The 22,442-nt window shown below is 43.6% G+C and overlaps 1 protein-coding gene across 1 annotated transcript in view; it reads left to right on the top strand.

Moving 5' to 3' along the window:
* The first annotated feature begins 2,874 nt into the window (after positions 1-2,874).
* Positions 2,875-22,442, top strand: part of ALK (ALK receptor tyrosine kinase) — a 291,809-nt gene continuing 272,241 nt past the window's right edge. The window contains exon 1 of the mRNA XM_085218861.1: positions 2,875-3,546. Coding sequence (XP_085074987.1) covers positions 2,976-3,546 — 571 coding nt within the window. The 5' untranslated portion in view covers positions 2,875-2,975. The remainder of the gene's footprint in view (positions 3,547-22,442) is intronic.

Genomic DNA, 22,442 nt, shown 5'->3' with positions numbered 1-22,442 from the left:
CCAGATCTGCTGATCATAGCCTATAACAGAATTGTACAAAGTATTTCCTTATCTGTTCCTCATTAACAACTCTATTGACCAGGCTTCAACTCTTTCCCAAATATCCATACCACTCTTCTCCTTAAAGAGCAATCAAAAAGGGAGATAAAAAGGCAGCCCAGCAACTCAACCGCTGGAGATCCCTTATTGATTTCTTTGCCTCTCTTCATTAATGGGTCCATTTTCACTTTCTCTCTTTCAACGTATTAACATCTGTTTCTGTTTCATTTAGTACCTATTAATAAAGATTCCTTTTCATTTCAGCTTTCAGCTGTAAATTCCTTGTGATTCGTGGCAATAAAGCAAGGTAATACAGTGGAAAAAGTACACATCTATATATACTTTTATGTGCTACCTGATTTCTTTGGGACTATTAGATAGTATTAGGTAGCAGCCTGCTAGCTGCTTGTACTGTCTTTGGACCATGCCTTTTTTTTTTTTTTTTTCCCAAGCACATGCAGATTCTTTCACTGAGAGCAGTGTGTTGCATGAAACCCGTGTTTCTTCTCCCTAGGCACCTCAGGGCTTTTTCTATATTGTCCCCTAGGGAGCATCCCCTAAACAGATAGCAGAGCCATTTGGGTCCATACAGTGCCCACATCGCTTACACTGATGAGAAGCAAATCCCCTTTGTCCTAGCTCAACCACATCACAAAACTTCCACCCGCTCAGCAGTTTTGTCAGTGAATGGAGCAGAGAAGGCATTCTGAAGAGAGGCAGCGACTGACTCAACTGAAGGGAGAGCACCTGGAAGCACAGGCATGGCTCTGTCTCATTCAGAGGAGAGTGAAGTTTCTAGTCATGCCCGTGTGACTCACTGCTGGGGCCAACTGTGGCTTCCTGGTGAGAGGAAGGTCAGTGAAACGTCTTTATAATCTCTGCCAAAAAGGGTAATTGGGGAAGGTGTGGCCTATCTCAGCAGGATGTCGAGGATAAAGGGATTGATCCAGTTACTCCGTTCCTAGTAGCTGAGTTAGAAATTGGAACTGTCACCTGTGTATAGACTGTTAAGGACCATGGAAGACTTACCTTTCACTCACATGAGCTGAGCATTCGGCTCAAGCTGGCCAAATCCAAGAGGAAAATGCAAATAACTGAAAATTGCAGAAGTCCCACATAGTGCCTTCACATGACAGAAATCAGATCTGCAAAAGCAGGAAAATAACCTACACTGAACCATGGGAGGGAATTTTTAGAACATTTTCTGTGCCTAACACACCACTTTTCTGCAGTAATTGCCGTCTCTCTTGTGAGAGACTCACTAGCATATGGTGCTCAAGCAGAGGAAGACAGCAGTCCAGCAGAATTTGAAGAAGGCAGGTTTGAGGACTAGGCTCCCAATCCACAGATGTGCACGTTCATGAGATTGTCCACTGGAGTAAAAGAAGAGGCTGAGTGGAAAGTCCAGTGGGCCATTTGTGTGCATTCCAGTATTTTTCCAGTCTTGCTCATCTAAGAAAAGGAAACCTAAACCCCAGAGTATTACTAAAGGCTAAATGTGAATGGCTGGAGTTCACACATTGAGCAAGTGAATCTAATGGACTGCAAAGCAAGAAGAGCTTGCAAGAAGAGGAAATGCCTCATGTACCCAGCCCAGCATCGTTGGGAAAACACTGTCACAGAATGGCCTGGATTGAAAGTGATCACGTAGTTTCAACCCCTTGCTATGTGCAGGGTCGCCAACCACCAGACCAGGCTGCCCAGAGCCACATCCAGCCTGGCCTTGAATGCCTCCAGGGATGGGGCATCCACAGCCTCCTTGGGCAAAGGATGGGCTTTGAGTTTGCACACCCATATGGGGCTGAACGCAGCATAAAGTGCCTTTCTGTACAGAGTGCATTATGTAACTCTTCATGTGACAGTTGCCCTGAAGTTCCTTCTTCAGCTCCTCTGTGCAGAAAGATCTTGTTTCTTTTCTAGCATTGTGCCTGCAATTACACTCTTTAGCGCTACAATTATGGGGAATTACTCGGTGGTTCTGCTCCAGAGTATCTGTATATTAACATTAATTTGATATAAGCAGAAGAATAACCACATGACAGAATAATTGCACCCTAATGATTATATAGTTGAAGTACCTAGATTATAAAAATATACATGCATTAAGTATCAAACTAAAGAGATAATAAGAAGTCATTAATTCATGCAGGCAACTTCCAGAAATATGAATGAGCTACGATTAGCTATCCTAAGGCACGGCACTAATGTAATTACAGCCATTTTATTGTATTTAATATAGGCAAAAATAAGGGAAATCGGTGCATGAACCTTTCTTAAGGCTGTCGTTTTCATTTTGAAACGGAACGGTTCCGCTCAATTCTTCAGAATGACTTTTGCGGCGAGATTCCTTCCCCTCACTTCTCTCTTTTATTTTTCTCAACAGAAGGAATGTACCCGGGGCTGGCAGGGAGACCTCGGCTCCTTTGGAGGTAAGGAGGGGCGGAGAGAAGCCAGGAACGGAAAGAAGGTTGGGAGCAAAGAGGGAAGGGAGACAAATGGGCAGCACTAGCCGTCACCGCATGTGCGAACAGAGAAAGCGGAGGGGGCCGGGAGCCGCAGCCTACAGCCCTCCACCACGCGCGGGCGGCGGCGGCGGCTCCGGCAGCGGCTTCATCCCCCGCTCCGCCCCGCCCCGCCCGTCCCGAGGCGCCGCATCCCGCCCGGGCGCGCTTTCCCATTTTCTCTCAATGGGCGCCGGGCGCGCCCTCGCCTCCCCGGCCCCGCCCCCTTTATTTGCATAACGACGGCTGCCCTAGCCGCCATTGGCTGCTGGCGGGCGGGCTCGAGCGTGACGTCAGCGCTCGCCGGGTAATGCCCGCGTTGTGGCGGGTAGTTGGAGCCGGCAAAGCGCGCGCAGCAGCGGCTCCGGGCGCACCGGCCCCGCGCCAGCGCCGCTCCTCGGCCACCGCTCCCGCGGGCCGCCGGCCGGGCGGGCGATGGCGGGGGGCCGGCTGTCCGCCCGTTTCCTGGCCGCCGCCTGCTTCGCCCTCAGCTTAGCTCCGGGGGCGGCGGGGCCGCGGGACGGTCCCGGCTTGTCGCGGCTGCAGAGGAGGAGTCTGGCGGTGGACTTCGTCGTGCCCTCGCTGTTCCGCGCCTACGTGCGGGACCTGGTGCTGGGGCCGCCGGGCCGCGCCTCGGCAACGGGCCGCTTGCTGCTGGACTGCGCGCCTCTGCTCCGCGCCGCCCGAGGAGGGCCTTCCCGGCCGCCGCCGGCCGCGCCGCTCGTCCTCTCCGGCGGCCCCTCCGCGGGCGGGCGGCGGCTGCGGCGCGCCAAGCAGCTGGTGCTGGAGGTGGGCGAGGGCAGCCTGCGGGACGGCTGCGCCGCCGGGGCGCGCCTGGAGTTCGACCTCAGCGAGCCGTTCGCCGGCTGGCTCCGCGCCGGAGACGGGCGGCTGCGGGTGCGGGTGATGCCCGAGCGCCGCGGAGCCGTTCCGGGCGGCGAGCGAGGGCTCTCGGCGGCCATCCGAGCCGCCCGCCCCCGCCTCCTCCTCCACGTCTCGGCGGCAGGTGAGCCGGGCGCTGCATGCCGGGCACTGCCAGCTCCCCCCGCCGGCCGCGGCTTCCCCTTGCGGCTTGTCCTTGCCGCCCAACGTACCGACGGGCTGGGGGGCCGGGAGGGCTGCTAGGGAGCGCAGAGGGGTTTGTATGCAGTGCGGGCGTTGCGCCAGGCGACCGCAAATGGGACCCGAAGGTGGAAGTGTCGTTAGCCTCGGGGGGAGCGAGGTCAGGCTGTGCGATGCTCACCATCGTTTTTTAGGGTGTGTTCTTTACTCAAAGGGCTGCGAGGGATTCCCAAGGTTATGTGCGGGCGAACCTCGGGGAACGATGGAAGCATTCCGGAGCTCAGAGTGATACACGAATGCTATTGGGCATTGCTAAATCAGCGTTATTATCTTTATCTAAACATAGATGGGTGACAGGCAAACGTCAAAGAAAACGGTTCTCTCCCAGCTTTTTTTTTTTTTCCAGCAGGCAAAGAGTTAATTTTCTTCCTCGTAGCTGGGAGGGTGCCGTGTTTTGGTTGCGGGATGAGAATAATGCTAACACATTGCTTCAGTTGCTTCAGTTATTGCTGAGCAGTGCTGCACAGAGCCGAGGACTTCCCAGCTTCTCACGCTGTCCTGCAGGCAGGCAGGGGCTGGGGAGCACGAGAAGCCGGGAGAGGACAGCACCGGCACAGCTCACTCATGCGGGTCCCAGGGATGTCCTTACCATGTGGTGTCACGCTGAGCAATAACACCGGGGTAACGCTGGGGGGCTGCTGCTGCTCAGGGACTGGCTGGGCATCATTTGGCTGGCGGTGAGCAATTGTGCTGTGCATCGCTCATTCGGTATATTTCTTGCTATTTAAAATTATTTTTTCTTTGTTATTAACCTGCCATTATCTCAGCCCGTCAGTGTCTGCACCTTTCAGTTTTCTCCTCCATCCCACTCTGCGTGGACGAGCTGCTGGTCAGATTCAGCCACAGTAAGCTGGCACTGAGTTGTTTCCTGTCCCTTTTAATACCACAGATGGTATTTGGTGGACTGTATCAGCTACAGTATGACAAGAAGCCGTGTATCTCGGGAGGCTCACATAGCACTGATTGGCATCTCTCTGAAGAGAGACCCTGGCTCATATTTTTAGTCCTAGATGATAGGGATGTGAAGTCAGGGTAGGGGGCAGCTCCTCAATCCAAATCCTCAAATCCAATCTGTAATTCAGGCCAATGATCAGGAGAGATTTCCATCCTGCTTGTGCCTGGTACCTTTCACCCAAGCTCTGATTCAGGCTCTCATACCAAGGCTTTATAGAGGGGCTGCAGGATCAAATAACTTGTTGCCGTGAGCTCAGTTTGGTAGTTTCTATGAAGCTGTGGAGGTGCTGGTGGCGTGTCCCTGAGTAGTAGCCACTTACTGGATCACAAATCAAACCTAGGTACGTTTGCAAGTGGTGAGAGGAGTCAGTGCTGGGCTTTCAGTACAAAGTTGGAGCAGCTGATTTTTTTTTTTTAATGTTCAACTGTAAAGCTGGGCCAGCAATGTGAGTAATTACCAATGGAACTCATTTCATTCCTTGCTGCCTGCAGCTAAAATCAAAGCAGATCATCAGAACAGTTTCTATGTGAATCAGTCTTATGCTTGGGGCTGAAGTGAGGTGCCTGGCTTAGACCTCCCTGGGCCAGTTTTGGCAGAGGTGAGGCAGAGCTCACCTGCTGTATGGTGTCTGGGTGAGGCCAGTGCTCCCTCCCTGCCTTCTGCAGCTCTTGCCTCAATATGTTAGCATGAAAAATAGTTTTAAAATATGAATAAAGACACCCAAAGCCACCCCACCTGCTCTTTTCTTTTTCTCTCTTTGGGAAATTCTTTATGAGTGCAGTTCCTTTGCCTTAAGGATCTCCCTCTTTGGCAGTGGAGATGCAGCCTTCGCTTTTAATGCTAGTTCATCTCCAGAGCCTTTAGCAGTGAGGGAGCTGGAGGGCACATAGCTGTCATCTTTGAGGATGGTGTGGTTTTTAACCTGGGTGAAGGATATCCTCATGAATAAGCAGGTGCTGTGATGCTGTGAGTACAGCACGGAGCTTTAAGCAAAGTTCATCAGGCTCTGGGTGTTGTTGAGAAATCCATGTTTTTGCTGAGGGATGAGCAGCAGTTAGCTCTGCCCAGTGAAATCACGCTGAAGGCAAGGCTCTGCTGCTTTTACTGCAATACAGCCTCGCAGAGTCCATTGCAGGGGATGCAGGAATAGGAGGAGCAGAAGGAATGCAGAGCTACCTATTTCTCAGCAGTACCTTCTCCTAGCAGCTGTTCCTGACCTCCTGTAACAATTCCAGCTTCCTCCTGAATTCTGCACTGATGTTCCTGAAGTGCAACATTGCTATTAAATTCTCCATCTGCTTTGCCAGTAATTAAACTGTAGTGTATTTATACCACGATATGGCTTTGCATGGAGGTTTTTAGCATGGAATTGTGGAGGATGTTAAAAATCCCTTCTTTTTGCATTGTGAAGGTGCTGCCTGTATGAACACCACACATCACTACCATCCTTAAATTTGCACCACGTAGCCCTGCTGCCAGGAGGATGTGCTGACACAGTGATAGCAGCACGAGCAGCGTCCACCAGCCCATAAGTGTGCAGATTCCAGCAATTATTATCACTATTGCAGCTAATTTGAACAGGGCTTAACTAAAGCCCTTCCTAAGGCAACTGAGCCTCTCCTACATTGCTTAAGCTAATTGGAAATGGATTTCAAACAACACAATCCTCCCATCAACAGTGTAAAGAGGCTTTAGTGATGTTGACACACTTAGTGATTTTCTTGCTTTTTTTCTTTTTCCAAAAGTGCTGGAGATGCCCAGGATTGCAGTACTTCCCAGGAAAAAAAATGTAATTACCTTGCTTAATTACTTTCGCAAAATTATCCTGCCTGGGAATGGAGATTGAATTGTACATCAGGATGAGAAAAACCTGCAAGGAGCCGAATTCCCATTGAGTTTAAGGTTACAAAAGAGTCCTGTAAATAATGTTGTATTCTTTTTAGCTGTTGTGCTCTGATACTGGCTGAGAGATATTTCACCAAAGTGAAGCCTTTCCCTTTTTAATAGCATGTTTGTGTGGGGCATGAAGCAATTTGTCTCAGCGTGTTACCAAACACAGTAAAAGGTGTTCTTACTGGAGTGCTGTTGTTTAACAGTCAAGCCATTGAGTTCACAGGGATTTGTGCACTACTGTCCTGCAGGTGCTCTCAGTGCATGATTGCTCCACACTTGCATGGGCTCCATAGAGATCCAGAGCCCATCTGTGTTGGCCCTGCAGAGGCCTTTGTATTTCATCACGTTAACACCATAGGTAACCAAATCATTTACTGTAGGGTTGTTAAATACATCTTTGTTAAGTTTACTCAGGAAGTTTAATAAGCTGAAATGCCCATAAAATAACTTTCCATGAGAACTAATTGCTGCTTACATATGCAAAGGTGGGAAGCATGTGTTAAAAAGGGGCATACAGGAATGAAAATGAATCATTCCTCCCTCTAAAGGTCAGTGTACTTTAATTCATGAAATAGATTTAACATTCCAATTTTGTTTCTTCACTAGCCGTGGATAACTTCTTATCCTCTGGCTAGGGGAAATATTACTCCTGCACCGTGGCTTTCTTCTCCGATTTTATTAACTTGCCACACGTACTCTCCCCGAAACTGCATTCACTGCATACCACCACTATTATAACACTGAGACAATTTGGCTTTCCATCTTTACGGTAGTGCTGCTGTGCACCTGAGTTCATCTGCAGGAAGAATTTCTTACATGAGATTAGAAAGAACTTCAGAGCAGAGGAAAAAATGTTTTTGAAAGTAGATGTTTTGAAAATGAAAATCAGAACTCTGAGCTGAAAGCTGACTGTAGTAAAGTCCCTGGTGTTTTCCACATATTTCTGAGGCACCAGCGTTTGATCGAGGTCTCATAGTTGTATTTTTCTTTTCTTTTAGTTGTTTGGTTGTGTTTTTTTTTTGTTTGTTTTTTTGTTTTTTTTTTTTTTTGCTTCCAAAGAATAAAGTTTGGAGTTGTGCCATGCAGAGCAGAAGGCTGTAAAAGGCTTCAATCGCTTTCCAGTTGCTCTCTGTTATTCTCTCATACACAGTTGAGGGGATTGGATCTGGGATGTGAGATGTGATCTGCCACTTCTGGTAAATCAGGCAAAATTCAGTCATTGCAGTAGGGCTTCTGAATGGCTTCCATTCTAATGCAGGTAGTTCTTGTCTTTTCTGCTGGAGATTTATGCCTTTCTTAGACGTGCATTAGTGCAAACTGAAGTTCTCTTCTACCCTTGGGTTGTTCTAGGTGTTAGAATGCTGCATGCTGGTTACCAGTTGCTAAATTGCAATGAATCCAAACTGTGCCTAGGAACATCTTTCTCAGCCCTCCCTGCCCTAAGTATTGGGCCCATAGCAGCTCCTTGCAGAACACCACTCCCTTGTGCTCTCCAGAAACATGGATTTAGCCAGTCCACAGTGCCTCGTCTTGAAATGATGATGCCTCCTGAAGAGGAAGGAAGTCAGTAGCACTGGGTTTGGCTGGGCTGCTGGGCAGGACAGTCCCAGGTCTCTGTGCTGTCCTGCCCTACTCCTGGCCAAGGCACTTACCTACCTTACCTGAATTTCATTTGCTTTTAGGCATAACACATTGTTCTTACAAATATTCCTATTCATAAGTTTATTCAGTAAAAAGCTATAAGCAAACACCCAAAAGAGCACAGTTTATTGGGTTTATTTTTTTATTATGTATGAAAATGTATAGCAGATCTTAAAAAGATACCTTCTCTAATCTTGCTGTGCTTTAATTTCCTCATCCTTAAATACAGAGAATTAATACATCAAAGGAATGCTGTAGGAAACTTTAGTGCTTTGTTATACAAAGATAGAAACACACTTCAGAATCAGAGATGGTCTTGCAGTGTCTGAATTGTGTTTGAATGTAATCTCATCATTGGGATCACTGCATATCTTGCATGAATGTTGTATAATAGGAAGTATGATCTGTGTTTGAGACAGTATTTGTGAATTAGTCAAAAAGTAATAGAGAAAGTGAGAGCAGCATTTAGCTCTTATACATTTCACAAGTCATAGAATCATAACTGAACCTTGTCGTAGTCAAGAAAACATCACCTTCTCAATATATCTGTGCAAACTTATTTGGGTCAATGCTGTTTTAGGAGTCCGTCTTGAGATTTCTTCCCAAGCAGCAGTCAGGTTAAACGCTACCTGGACACTTCCCAAGAATTTGCTTGGGCTACCCAGAACTTGGAGCACTGAGACTAGGACACTGATGAGGGATCTGTCTAGCAACAAACGGTCCAAGTTGCCTGCCTTCCACATCTTTCTGCCCTCTGATCCATAGCAGCTGTTTGCCAAGGAGCTGCTCAGCAGGGCTGCAGAGCTGAGCCAAGAAAGGTCTGTTCTGAAATATGCCACATTTGTCTTGCTCCTCTAATTCAAAAAAACGTGGTTGGAGAAAAATGTCATGGAAGTATAAATGCAGATTTGATAAGTCTGACCTTTCTTTTCCTCTGAACAATGAATGTCAGAAAGCTTAAAATGACAAGCTGGAATCGCTGGAAGTTATTTGTGTTTAAATATTTAGGCAAGAAACACATTCTGAGACTAAAGTCTAATTTACATGGGTACTGTGATTTATGACTGAGGCAACCAAGTAGTTCCTTGGTTGTCACTATACTGCTTAGCATGGCTACTCAGAAATGTGCCGTGGCAGCACAGATAGGACTTGGATATTTCTGCTCTCAGAAGCTATAATCTATGGCAGTGGTAGTGAAGGAGAATTGTCTTCACTCGTCCCTCCTGTAGGATGTGACATGTGGTTGAATCGTTCTAGCTAGATCCAGCAGATAGAGCTGGTGGCTTGCCATGCAAGCTATTTTCTAACAGGCTATTTTCTAACAACAGACATTCCAAAGAAAATGGTAAACTGTTGCACAAAGATGGAATCAAGCATGGAAAAATAGGTGCTGAATGCAAAGTGATCCCTGTGGTGTGAAAATATCAGTTAGTATTTTGCATTTATTTTTACTTTTGCCACTGACCTTTAATGTTTTACAAAGAGTTGTTGAGTAGTTGCAGGAATCAGGTTCTGCTTTGACTCTCTAATTCTGACTTAATTGTCTTGCAATATTGGGTCTGCCATTAGTGAATATGGCAGTGAGTGAGCATGGAGGAGGATGGAATCACGCAAGGAGTTGGAGGCAGCAGAGAGCTTTAACGTGAAATCCATCATTCTGTGGCACACACTTTGCTTAACAACGGTAGTACGATGGCTCCTAAACTCCATTGGGTGGAAGATGCTATTTTTTGCATTTAGATTTAGATTACTAAATCTAATCTAATCGTTTTAGATTACTTTCTAATAACTTCAATAAAGACAGTAGGATACAGTGTAACTCTTGAGATTTCTGGTAAGAACTACAACAGCCTCCCATATTGATTTACTCCATGTCTGCAGAGTTAATCATAGTGTTGCTATTTCCTTCCTGCTAAGGGATAGCCAACTTCTGAAACTTAAGATAACAACGCTTTTGCTTGATGTTACAAAAGATTGGATTTCTGGTTTTGTAAAAACTATGAGCCATGCTTTTGCCTGTTAAAATCCTATCCTTTCTTAAAGCCAAAATAGCAAATTTAGCTTTTTAGGGAAGGGAAAACCTCATGGAGATGGTGTGAGAAGCTCTGTTTCTGATTTTCTTCTTAAGATGTTGGAAATTAATACAGAATGTGGGATTTTAGATTATTTGTAGCTTCAGTGATGTGCCTATTTCTTCCAGGATTAGAAATGGCAAAATTGTGATGCTAGGCTCAGCCCTTTCGTCTAGATCTTTCTAGAAACAAAGGATGTGTTCTTTGCAAGCCTGCTTCTAGCAGCTCTTCCAATTAGTCTGCTGATTGCAGAAGTCTTGTAGTGGCCACCCAATGCTTATAGCAAGGCAAAGGAACTTTCCTGTTAAAACAAGTGGAAGTGCTTTGGACTTGGATATCCTCTCTAGCAATGCACTGTGAAGGGAGAGGTGTGGGCTCTTTCTGCAACCTTCTCACCATCTTCTTACTCACAAGCAGCTCTTTCCAGTCTCCTGTCTTATAAAACTATGTCTTGAAAGAAAACCACGGCACTCTCTCTGAGTTATGAGCTGGGCAGAGGGAGAGATGATGGCTCTGTGGTGAGATGATCAGTTGAAGACGTGGGAACACTTGGTGGTGAATGTGGGGAATGACATGGCCGTGTTTGGCTACTTGTACTATGTATTTCTTGATGTCTGTTAGGAAGAGGTAATACCTTCTATAGACATACTCAGTGATGTGCTGCCTGTATTTTGGAGCTGTTTATATTTTCCACATCGTGTTCTTTCCAGGACTTCTATGTCATTAGAAATTTCTTTCTAGATGAGTTTTGAAAGTTTGAATGAGCTTTTATGAATGCAGTCACTGTAGTGCCTGTGATATGCAGCTGAATACCTGTGATTTCACCTGTTGGAAACCACGGAGCTCTACAAGTTGCAACACTTCTGATTTCAGTACATACATTGGCATTCGCATGCTGTTTCTACTGGCCCCTTAAGTACCAAGCTGTGTCAGATGCATCAGAATGTCTGGGCTTTTTATAGCCCCTTTCATCTTACTTCTCAAAATTCTTTAAGCCTTATCGCCCTACTGACATCTCTAAGCATTATTATATTTATTTTACAGAGAGACCACAGAAACCAAAGATGGAAAAAGCAGAATTTGATAATGTTAGAACGCAAATGTTGAATACAATTTTCTCATATTGAATGTACTAAATAGTGATGTTTCTTTTCTGCTTCCCACAAAAGGCCAGGAAAGAGCAAGAAATCAGAGCTGAGAGTCTTACTGGAAACACTGCAGCAATTATTGGCAAAGCTACTTGGAATCCTCTTTGCTTCGAACGGTGTTGGCAACATTTGTCTTCTAAATAAACTTATTGGGTTGTGGGTTTTTGTTTCATTTTGTTGTTGTTTTGATCTGTTGAGCAGCTCCCTGTCTTCAGAAATTGCCTTCTGGCCTTTGCACTTGTATGACAGCACGTGTCAGCGTTAGGGAGCGTGATGCAGAGGTTATTTCTGAGGGACAATTCATTATTGACGCCAATTAAACTTGAAACTAATGAGAAGGGATTACTTTTCAAGGGTGAAGAGGAGGCCAGAATAGTTATTATAGGTTAATTATTCTTCTAAAAGACTCGGTTTAAGTAACAGTTTGTTTTATCAACTTTTTTTTATTTTACATCATGCAAGAGGCTTGTTTGAAGAGGATTCAGAATATAATTACTGCATTGACCTCATCTAGCCCTTGATCAGTAATCTCCTTTCATCAGCAAAAGGTTAATAAAATCTTTAAGAAAAGGAATTCCTTGGCTTCTCTTTATGTAGACGTTTCAGAATAGGTTTCCCTGCACATATTTTCTATTACCCTTCTTCATGAGTTCTTTGGAGTACTTGTTATGTTGTTGCAAAATGGAACTATTCCATAAAGCATTGCCAATTTAACAGTTACCTTGCCAAGTAGGTGCATTACAGAGGTGGAGATGGATCTATAGTCAGGGCTGGCCCGAGCTTTGGCCCTGAAGTCAGAACCTCTCTTTGTAAAGCACAAGAGCGTGCGGTTCACCTGGGCGGTATCTTGGTGACAGGGCAATGAGGTGTCCGTGTAACGGTTAGTATTTGCTTAGCAACCAAGGAAGGCAGGAGATGAAGCTTGCTTTACTCAGGAGCAATAGGCTCTTGCTAGGAAGCGCTATGGCTTTTTGGGAGGGGAGGGCACACTTTGCTTCTTCCTTGCTCTCTTGTTGTCACATTCCTCTTCTCAGCTCTTTGGAGAGATGAGATTCTTGCAGTTGTGTACTGCAAAAAAGGAAGAAGAGAACTGGATTATTGATGGTATCCTGATTGCAGAAGGTCAAATAAAATGTTTGTGGGCAGGGAGAATATCAGTCTTAATCAGCTGTAAGTGTTAGGGCAGCCCAAGTGCTCCGTTAAGCAGCTGTATGATGCTTTCTGGCTGGGGAACTGCTTTGCAGATGGAGAGCTCATGCATTAATACGTGGGCTGGGAAGGCAGATGTGTCTGTTTTTGAAGCTGATCAAGGTGCTGTGAGTAGCACGAGGGCTCAGATAAATGGAAAGAGGTTGCAGTTTAGAGAAGGCCCTTAGTATTGAGGTGATTTGGCTACTAATTGCAGATTACAGTCTGAGGTGCATCACAGCATCTCAAAGGAGTGATGTTCACCAGTCCTCAACTCAAGAAAGGAGTTGTGTCTTCCATCTGGGCGGTAGTATCATGTTCTCAAATAAGAAGATCTCTTGAATATCTATTTGTGCCACTAGATTCTGTCAAGGAGACAAAATTCAGCTCACTGGATTTTGGATAACATTTGAAGTGCCCAGTCCCTTTTGTTCTTAGAGTTTGAAACCACATGAAACAGTGAGCTTTTGATCAACCTTCTTCTGCTTTGCCAGCCGTATACTGTTCTTTATCTCCTGAAACAAGGCAGCATTAAGTTTTAAGATTTGATTCAATAACATTTTATGGATAATAATTATGGCTGATATTAAGCCTTCAGCAACCAGTCTGTATGGAGACTTAATATATTGAGGTTTATTACTTTTTTTTTACGTCAATTGTAAAGCAGTGTCAACTATATGAAAAGAGGAAAAAGAAATATCAATGAACTCTGCTTCTCTGCAGGGTGTTCGTGTGCTTGCCACTTAATATTGCTAGCACAGTGGGAGTTTGCTGGTGAAAAGATTTTGTTTACAGAATCTGTTTGCGCAGCTGCAGAGATGTGATGAATGAATGAGTAAATGAATGAGTACAGCAATCCTGTGCTGGGAAAGGGATAGATAGATTAATAGATAGCCCTTGGAAATCAATTGATCCTCCTTTTCCTTTTAATAAGTGTGTGAACTCCAGCTTTTTTGGATCTGCTGTTTAGAGAAGAACTACACAACTTCCTCTGAGACTTATGGAAGTTCTTCACCCAATGGAAATTCTTTAGGTACCCCATATTAATGATTTTGGTGGGTTTTGCCATTTGTTTTCCAGAAGTTTAACAGAACTTCTCAGGGCATAGCTGTATCTCATGACTATTTATAGAGATGGTCCCCGAACCAAACTGAAGATCTTGCTGAGCAAAAGGAGGCTCTAATAGCTTAAGTTCTGGAATGCCATTGGGTTATGTAATATAAATTACAGTATGAGAGAAAGGAAACGTGTTAGTTTCCATACAGGCTCAAGTTCTTCTGTTGTACTGGCACTGAAAAAGTCATCTGAAGGACTCAGGACTGGATTCTTGCTCAGCTGAGCCTTGTGATATCAGTTAATGCATCATAAACTGTAAATGTACTGTATTTTATTGTTGCCTTTTTTTTTTTTTTTTTTTTTTGCCTTGCTCCTCCTCCTTATAACTTTCTGTGTAAGGAAATCTACCTTCCTGGTAAGTTCAAATAAGATGCTGTCTGTTTGTGTCCTTTTTGCCTTTTTGATGGGAAAGCAGAAGGGAATTGTAAAGTGCTTTGGGAGCTACATAGAAGCCTTTCTTTGACATCCCTAAATATATGAGTAATGGGGTGCTTAGAACCAATTTTATGTGTGATGGATGCTCAACAATAAGGAATCGCAAATTGTGGGCAGCAGAGCTTGGAGAAGAGAGCTGCTCAACAAGATTAATGGGAAGGGAGACCTTTAGTGTAATGAAAGACACAGCTCAGGCTTGAAAACAGACAATGACACACTAGATCGAGTCTTAAGGAGCTGGACAGTCAGGTTTCCTCTGTAGGCGGTAATGCTATGGTTTTGTAGAGCCTCTTCCTGGATAACAGAACAGCCGTGAAACAAATGCATTGTAATTCCCAATTCAGCCACAGGAACCCACAGCTGTACACCGAGGGATCAGATTATCTAAGGGACTGCCTGTCAAGCTGATCATAGGGATGTCAAAAGAAACCTTGAAATTTCATTTGATTGCAAGCAAATAAGGAGAAAGAGGGTGAGTCTAAAGTAGAATATAGATGAGCTTGAGCACTGTAGGATTTATTTTATGACCAAAATAAAATTCTTTGAAGTATCTTACTGAGTGTTTGGTATAAGACTGAAGTCAGTGAGAGCCTCCTTGGATTTTATCTAGCTGCATTTTCCTGCAAGGGCAAAAGCTCATGACCTTAGGCAAACTATGCGAATTAGAGGTAGTTAAAAACTAGATCCCTTTTCAATTAATAATAAAATACACCTTTAAACTTTTATTAACTACTAGAAATATCATCAAGCTTAAAAGAGAACAAATGGATCAGTATTTTGATAGGTGATAATAATAATAATAAAAATACACACACAAAAAAGGTAAAAGTGTAGCTTGTTTTTCATTTCCAGCTCACTGTAAGTTGCAAGCAGTCAGTAACTCTGAGTATCATAACTAAGGGGGTATGACTGTGGAGCAAAATTGGTAAACTGTTCCTGGAACTGGCCACAGGATCATTGTTACGCCTGCCACTTTGATGATCTTTCTCTGACAAGGATAATAGTGTGTGGAAATGAAGCCAGCAAACATGTAAAATACATCTAAATATAGAGGACAAAACAAGTAATAACTGGGCCAGTAATCAGATGCAGAATGCCTTATCTGTAACTACAGTGGCTTGAAATATGGCTGGTAGATAAACATTAAGAGGACCATGAAGCTGAGAATAAATAGAGCAATATCCTCTAAACGGTAAACAGCTGAAGCATGAGACCCTGGAAAGACATTCAGGACATACTGCATAAGAAAGATCTCTAAATTTTGTCAAGCAGATGTGCAGCTGGTAAGTAGATGAGTCACTGGGACACTGACTGAAATGCTAGGAGAAATAAATTTCAGAGGGTTGCGTTAGTATAACTGAAGGCAGTATATTACTTTGCACTGAAGTGTAGCATTCTGTAGAGAAAGCAATGACGGTCATAGAGTCACAGAACGGCTGAGGTTGGAAGGGACCTTTAAGGTCATTCAGTTTCACCACCCTGCTCTGGGCAGGGTTGCCACCCACTACTACTAGTTTGGTCTAGAATGACCAAACTAAGTGGAGATATGCCACAGATTTATGCTGTAGCATATAGGGAGCAGGGGGTTCTCTTCCATGCAGTTGTAATTTCCAGGTTTCCTTGATGGTCTTGAACTGGAGTTTGATGGGAGGCATAAGCCAACTGAAGTCAATGGCATCTTCTGATTGTACATCTTCTTCACTCTCTTGCTCTCAGATACATGCAGACTGGACAGAAACAATCTTCCCTGCTTTTTGCTACCAGGCCATCTGCTGTTAGTGCATTGCAAGACACAGCAACGGCACAGCAAAGTTTGGTTTCTTTTGTGGCAGAAGATTAAAAATTGTTTCTTTTCAGGCTTTTTTTTTTTTTTTTTTTTTTTTTTAAATCAGCACCTAGCTTAGAATGATGAGCAAAAGAAGATGCTGCTAAGTTTAGCCACTAAAGTAGTGTTGTCGTTTCACTGGCCAAACAAGCACGTGAGATGCTGAGAGCCCTTGTTCTTGAAGTCTTGTCATTGCACTGTGGACCTTTGGGCATAAGCTGCTGCTCATGGGTGTTACCAGTTAAACACATGCTGTTGTAGCCAGCTCTCAGACCTATGGTACCCTTTGTCTGGGTTCTGAGTTGAATGAAGACAAGAGAGATATAATCCTAGTGAATGCAAAGCAAAAAGACATCAGCTCTCCAGAGCAGACAAGTATTTGTCTGTCTTATCATAATATGCCTAAATTAAAAGAAATGGAAAGTTCTGATAATCACCTTCTTAAAACTTTATATCCTCTGTTCATTAAGTGCTATCTCTCTGAAGACTTAGTCTCAACTTCTTTACCTTTACTTAATGTGAAATTATGTTCAGTTTGTCCCCAAAGTACCGTACAGTGCAAACAGACCATTTGTATCTCCTAACTGAGGGTAAGCACCCTTCCCCTCTCCCACCCTGACTGTGCTGCTTCTTGATACTTTTACATGGTATTCCAGACCTCAAACTAAAAAGGTCAATAAATTTACCCTTTTATGCTTCATGGTAAAAGCCCTAAGTATCTGATATTGACATTATTTCCAGTAATCTTTTGTCACTGAAAAGTGTGGAAATAAGGCTGTTTTTTTTTTTTTTTTCTCCCAATAGATTAAAAGGATTGGAAAGGGGAGAATGAGGCAATATGCTTTCTGAAAAGAAAAAGTCAACTAACTTGAAATGTCTCTCTGAAAGCATAACTCACTTTTTACTTGAGAAGGAACAGAAAGAAAATGCCTTGTTAGAATCATAGAATCATTGGAGTTGTAAGGGAACCTTAAAGGCCATCTGGTCCAACTGCCCTGCAATGAACAGGGACACCTACAGCTCCATCAGGTGCTCAGAGCCCCATCCAGCCTGACCTTGAATGTCTCCAAGGATGAGGCATCCACCTCTTTTAGTTTGAAACCATTTTCCCTTGTCCTCTCACAACACACCCTGCTAAAGTGTGCCCCCTTTCTTCTAGTCCCCCTTTAGATCCTGAAAGGCCACTCAGGTCTCCTTGGAGTCTTCTCTTCTCCAGTATGAACAGCCCCAGCTCTCTCAGCCTGTCCTCAGAGCGAGGTGTTCCATCCTTGGGATCATTTCTGTGGCCCTCCTCTGGATATGCTCCAATAGGTCCTTGTCTCTCCTGTACTGAGGACTCCACATCTGGATGCAGTCCTCCAGGTGAGGTCTCAGCGCAGAGCAGAGGGGCAGGATCAGCTCCCTCACCTTGCTGGCCATGCTGTTTTGGATGTGGCCCGCAATACAGCTGGCTTTTTGGGCTGCGAGGGCACAATACTGACTCGTGTCCAGATTGTCATCCAGCTGTACTCCCAAGTCCTTTCTGGTAGGGCTGTACTCTATTCTTTCACCCCGCAGCTAATGTTGATAGTGGGGGTGCCATGACCCAGGTGCCAGACCTTGCACTTGGCTTTGTTGAGCCTCTTGAGGTTCATGTGTGCCCACTGCTCAGCCTGTCCAGGTTTCTGGATGGCACTGCATCTCTCAGGTATGTCAACAGCACCACACAGCTTGGTATCATCTGTAGACTTGCTGAGGGTGCAGTAATCCCACTTTTGATGTCATTGATAGAGATGTTAAAGAGGACAAATTCCTGCCTCTAAAGTTGTTTCTGAGTAACTGGTATAATCAGACCTATTTACACAGATAAAGAATTGAAGATCTCATCCCTTAGCATGTCTTTCATGAACACTGCGATCCCTCTCCAAAGGGAATTCCAAATCACTTTCTCCAAGCATTTGGAGGGGGTATTTTGGGGTCCATATTAAAGTATTCAAGAAAAGGAAGAAATAATATGATTGTCAGAGCAAATTATACATAAGTCACATGAACACAGTTATCAGGAGGAAGAGCAGGCTAAGTACCTAAAAAATAGTGAAAACTGGTCCAGGTGCAGGGGAACTGTTAGGTAAGGGCATGAACTGGTGATTGAGCACCTGGTGAAGGGCTGTGCCTGGCCACAGGAACATTGTTTGCACCTGTGCTCAACAACCAACCCAAAGGTCTCCCTTGGCTCATATAAGGGCAGCCACTGAAGGGAGAGCATCACTGTGGACTTTGGCTATTTCTTGGGAAGGAGTGCTGTCTATTCATGAGCCCTTTCAGCAGTTTGGTGAGTTCAACTCTTCTTTCTGTTTATGACTAATGGCTTACCTGCAGGTATGTTGTCTGGTATCACCAAGAGCCTGTCAGAAGCAATTTTGCTTCCTTGTGAGCAAAACACAAAGTTATTTTAAAAGGTGATTCCTTTTTAGTTGTAATTTGTTGCAGTAGTTCAGGTTTGGAACAATTGATAAATATATATATATTTCAGTCTCTAAACTTGTCCAACTGGGGCTTCTTTTAAACAATGTCGTGAGAAATGCTCACTTTGTTCATAGTTTTTGTTTCATAGCAAGGCCTCTTTCCCATAAGTGTGCTGTGTACTGTTTTAGACATCACAAATTCATATTCTGTGTCAGGATTTTGGTACTAATTATCTAAGAAGAAAAACTTTATATAGTGAGTTTTGAGCTGCTTCAGGAATGTCCCTGGGCTAGCAGTGAAAGCCTGGCTTTCAAGTTAGCTTTGAGAACATGAAGACCTTTATTTAGACCTTTATCCCTCACCTGCCTCCATGGTCACCAGTCGACTAAATTCTGCTTCCAAATTGCTATGGATGCTTTCCTTATGCTGGAGTGATTAGAGGGTCTTTAGGACAGAATCCTGCAAAGTCTGGAAGCTCTGCTGTTTTCCTTTGGGTAAAGCACAGGTGTCTCTTGTGTCACTGTGGCATCCATTATTGTTCTAAAGATTGCTGGGGTCACAAATAGGGAATTTCAGTTATTCCTTTTAGTGCATGCCTAAGAACAGCAAGATGCTGTGAGGAGCCCAGGGTTGGGCTGAGTGATCCCTGTGGGTCCCTTCCAGCTCAGGATAGTCTTTGATTCCATGACTGGTCCCGCACAGATCTTCCTTGGGAAGAAACCTTTGGAGAAAATCATATCAAGTCCTATTTTTTATATTGCTTTTCTGAGCATGTAAGTCTTCTCTCAAAGGCGCTCCATAAGAGCAGAGTGCTACTGTTTTTCTGAGTAGCATTAGAATTGTGTCAAAGCTAAAGGAGGCTCACAGCATGGTGATAAACTGTCTTGTCAAGTTTTTTGCTGCTTAAATAGAAAATGAGTCAGGCATCTTTACCCTTCAAAGTGGAGAGAGAGAGAGAGGTAAGGGCAGTTTCAGACTTGATCATGAACATCCATGAAATGAAGAGTTATTTATTTATTTTTAGCTGATGTTTTCACAGTGAGAGACTGTTTTTCCCCAGTTTCTATGTTTATTTTTGTTGTTTTTTTTTAATATGTATTTAGTGATGTATTAAAAAGTTAAGCTTCCATCTGTTAACAATATTCCTTGAAATGCGATTTTAATCATCTGATAACCTTATGCTCAGGTTGAGCTATTTTATCAAAACAGGTCAGACTGCCACTCAATAAAATAACAAATTGCTGTATTTGAGTGTGGTGGGGAGTTGTTTTGTAAGCAATTCCATAGCCTTACATGATTATACTCTTTTCAGTAAAATGACAAAATCAGTGAATTTTGCTGTCTTACTGAAATGGGAGGGAATTAGAAGTGGATTTGGCTGTCTCCCTAGGTTGTTAACGCTGAATAGGTTGTGTTCTAATGTGTCAGCTGGGAACATCTGTGATACTGCCAGGAAGATAAGAAACTGACCTAACGTATGTTCTTCAGTCTTTTATATTTGAATGCTTTGCGTAGTTTGCTTTGTTCTTCATCTTGTAGGGATCTCATATAATGCCCTGGTTAGTTCTGATAACCGGGGTAGCGGCACACATTACAAACCAGCTTGGTGTATCTGTCAGGTCAGCTATGGGCAGTGATGGGTTGCACTGTCAGCTGTGACCTGTGCTTCCCCTCCTCACTCCTGTGAGTCTCTTCTGCCCCAGTTGAAACTGTATGTAATGGAACATCAGCTGAGAGGTACCTGAAGATCATGGGTTTGCTTTCTACAGGTGGAGGTATGTGGAGTGTAAACATTTAGGCTGTTAGCATTTGTCTCAGGAGGTGGAGGTCTGCTTTCAACCACACCAAAAACTCCAATGAGTTTGCCTTTGCAGTTCCCAAGTAAGGTTTGGTCAGGCTTTTTTAGAGCAGCTTGAGCTGTGTTGTTACTGTGTGTGGTTTACGTGTTATTAAACTTACTCTCCTCTTTTCTGTGAATGTCATGGTATGAACATCTTTGCTGCTTGGAATACTGCATTCAGATTTATGATACTCTGCATACGTGGCTGTTCACAATGCACATCAGCAGAATAAAGTGGTGTGCAAAGCAAGGGACTCATTAGGAGAGTGACACATTTTTTGACAAGATCATTGAGTCCCGAGTCATGCATGAGTTCTCTAAGTGCTCTAGGGCATGACTCGGATATGTTTGTCACACAGGACTAGTATTTGGTTTGCTCACAGACAGCACTTCACAGCATTGACACAATCCTGCTTTGTGAGTAGATCAGTGACCCTAGTGCTGTTTAATATTTGAATGGCAGTACAGTTCAGCTGGGAATGGAGTCATAAGATGTGGGTTGCAGGTAGGAATGGCAGTTGGTGAGGGAGCACAAGGTGACAATGAAAGTGCTCAGATTAGCAAATGGGGGCATTGCAGCTGCTTGTGCTCTATTACATCTCTCCAGGTGTTCCTGTGATGTGCAGTAGAAGCCAAGCAGTCTTTAGACACAATGTATTTCAGTGTTTGTCTTTCTGAACATTTTTCTGTCATCTGTAGAGAAGAGAGAATTTAAGGACCTCAGCCACTTCTTCTGCACTACCAAATGAGCTCTGTCGTTCTGAAGTTACATTTCCTGTTTTTTGAGTTGTTATTTTTTTTCCTTTGCATTTTCTTTTCACATTAAGATCAGCAAAAGCTCTTTCTGGGAAGCCTGATTAAAATGCAGTTCCTCCCAGGAAAGAAAAGAAAATAGTATTTTCAGCATCAAAAGAGATCACAAAATTATCATGGAAAAAATGAAATGAATTTTAAAGATTATGCATTGCAGGAAAGTAGGTAAGAGTGACTTCAGGGCTTTCTTCTGATGGTAAAGTAGTTTGGGTTGTTTTGAATAGACATCTGCTAAGAGTATAAGTGACAAAGCATGTAAGAAACAAAAAGTGTCTTTTATTGGGATTAGCTTTAAGAGAGCGATGAAGACAACTAACTTATTTGTGAAAAATATCCTTTTCTATATATTAACAAACACAAAACACCACCACCAACAAAAACCCAAAGCAGCAAACAAATGCTGTAAGAAGCCACAACTGCTGTTTCTCTTCAGCTTCGTTCTGTTAGCCTTGCTGGGAACACAGAGATGGGTTCCAGCTCTGCTGTGAGTCTTTGCCTCCTAGGATTGTACTGGGGCATTGGCAGCTCAGGCTGTGGAAGTACAAACACTGATTTCCTGTTTTGCTCTTCTGAGCTTTGTGTTCTTTCGTAGTGGTATAATTAATCATCCATTGCCCAAATTATACTTGGGTCTTAGCTCTGTTTTTAAAAAAAAATAAAAATAAAAAAAATCCCAAACAAAACAAATCTCAGGAAAATATGATTTCTAAGCTCTGGAGTTGGCCTTTTTGACGCTGCAAAAGATATAGAAGAGAGAGGATTCCAGTGCCATCAAATATCTTCTGTGTTGCATGTGGCCAGAATCTCATTTGATTAATGACCAAAACTTTGAATAGTGACCTTCTTGTAGGCCTGATCTGGAGACTTGTTTGTAGAGGGGGAAAAAATGAATTCAACAAGATATCGCTATTTTGTTTTTACATTCTGAAAAGTCTGAGACCTCAGTCCTGAAGGCTTTTCCAGCTCTACTCTAACCCTCATCTGTAAGCAACTGTTCTGTTTTTCTCAAAGGTATATTTCAGACACATACATTTCACAGGAATGGAAAATCTTGGTTATTTTTTGCTAACAATAATAATGCTTCCCAAGGGGCCATGTTTTATCAACAGCTGTAAAAAAAAAAAATAAATAAATAAATAAAATTCACATTCTAGAGTGTCTTTAACAGTTCAGCTTGGAGCAATGTTATGCATACCTTGAAAGCAATGGTGACTGTCTTTCCAGGGTCTTTCATTAGTCATTTAAGATAAGTTGTGCAAAATCCAACTGGCCTGTCTATAATAACTAGAGGCAAATAGCTTTGGATTGTCATTTTGATAAATTTTGGAGTACTGGCATTGTTATAGCCTATGGAGCCAGGCATCTGAGCATTTCATCTATCAGTGTCATTATGAAATACCTTAAAAGAA

This window comes from Meleagris gallopavo, chromosome 2, assembly GCF_905368555.1.
Source record: "Meleagris gallopavo chromosome 2, MGAL_WU_HG_1.1, whole genome shotgun sequence".
Taxonomy (NCBI): Eukaryota; Metazoa; Chordata; class Aves; order Galliformes; family Phasianidae; genus Meleagris; species Meleagris gallopavo.
Note: the sequence above shows the minus strand (reverse complement) of the source record. Positions and strands in the feature narration are given on the sequence as shown.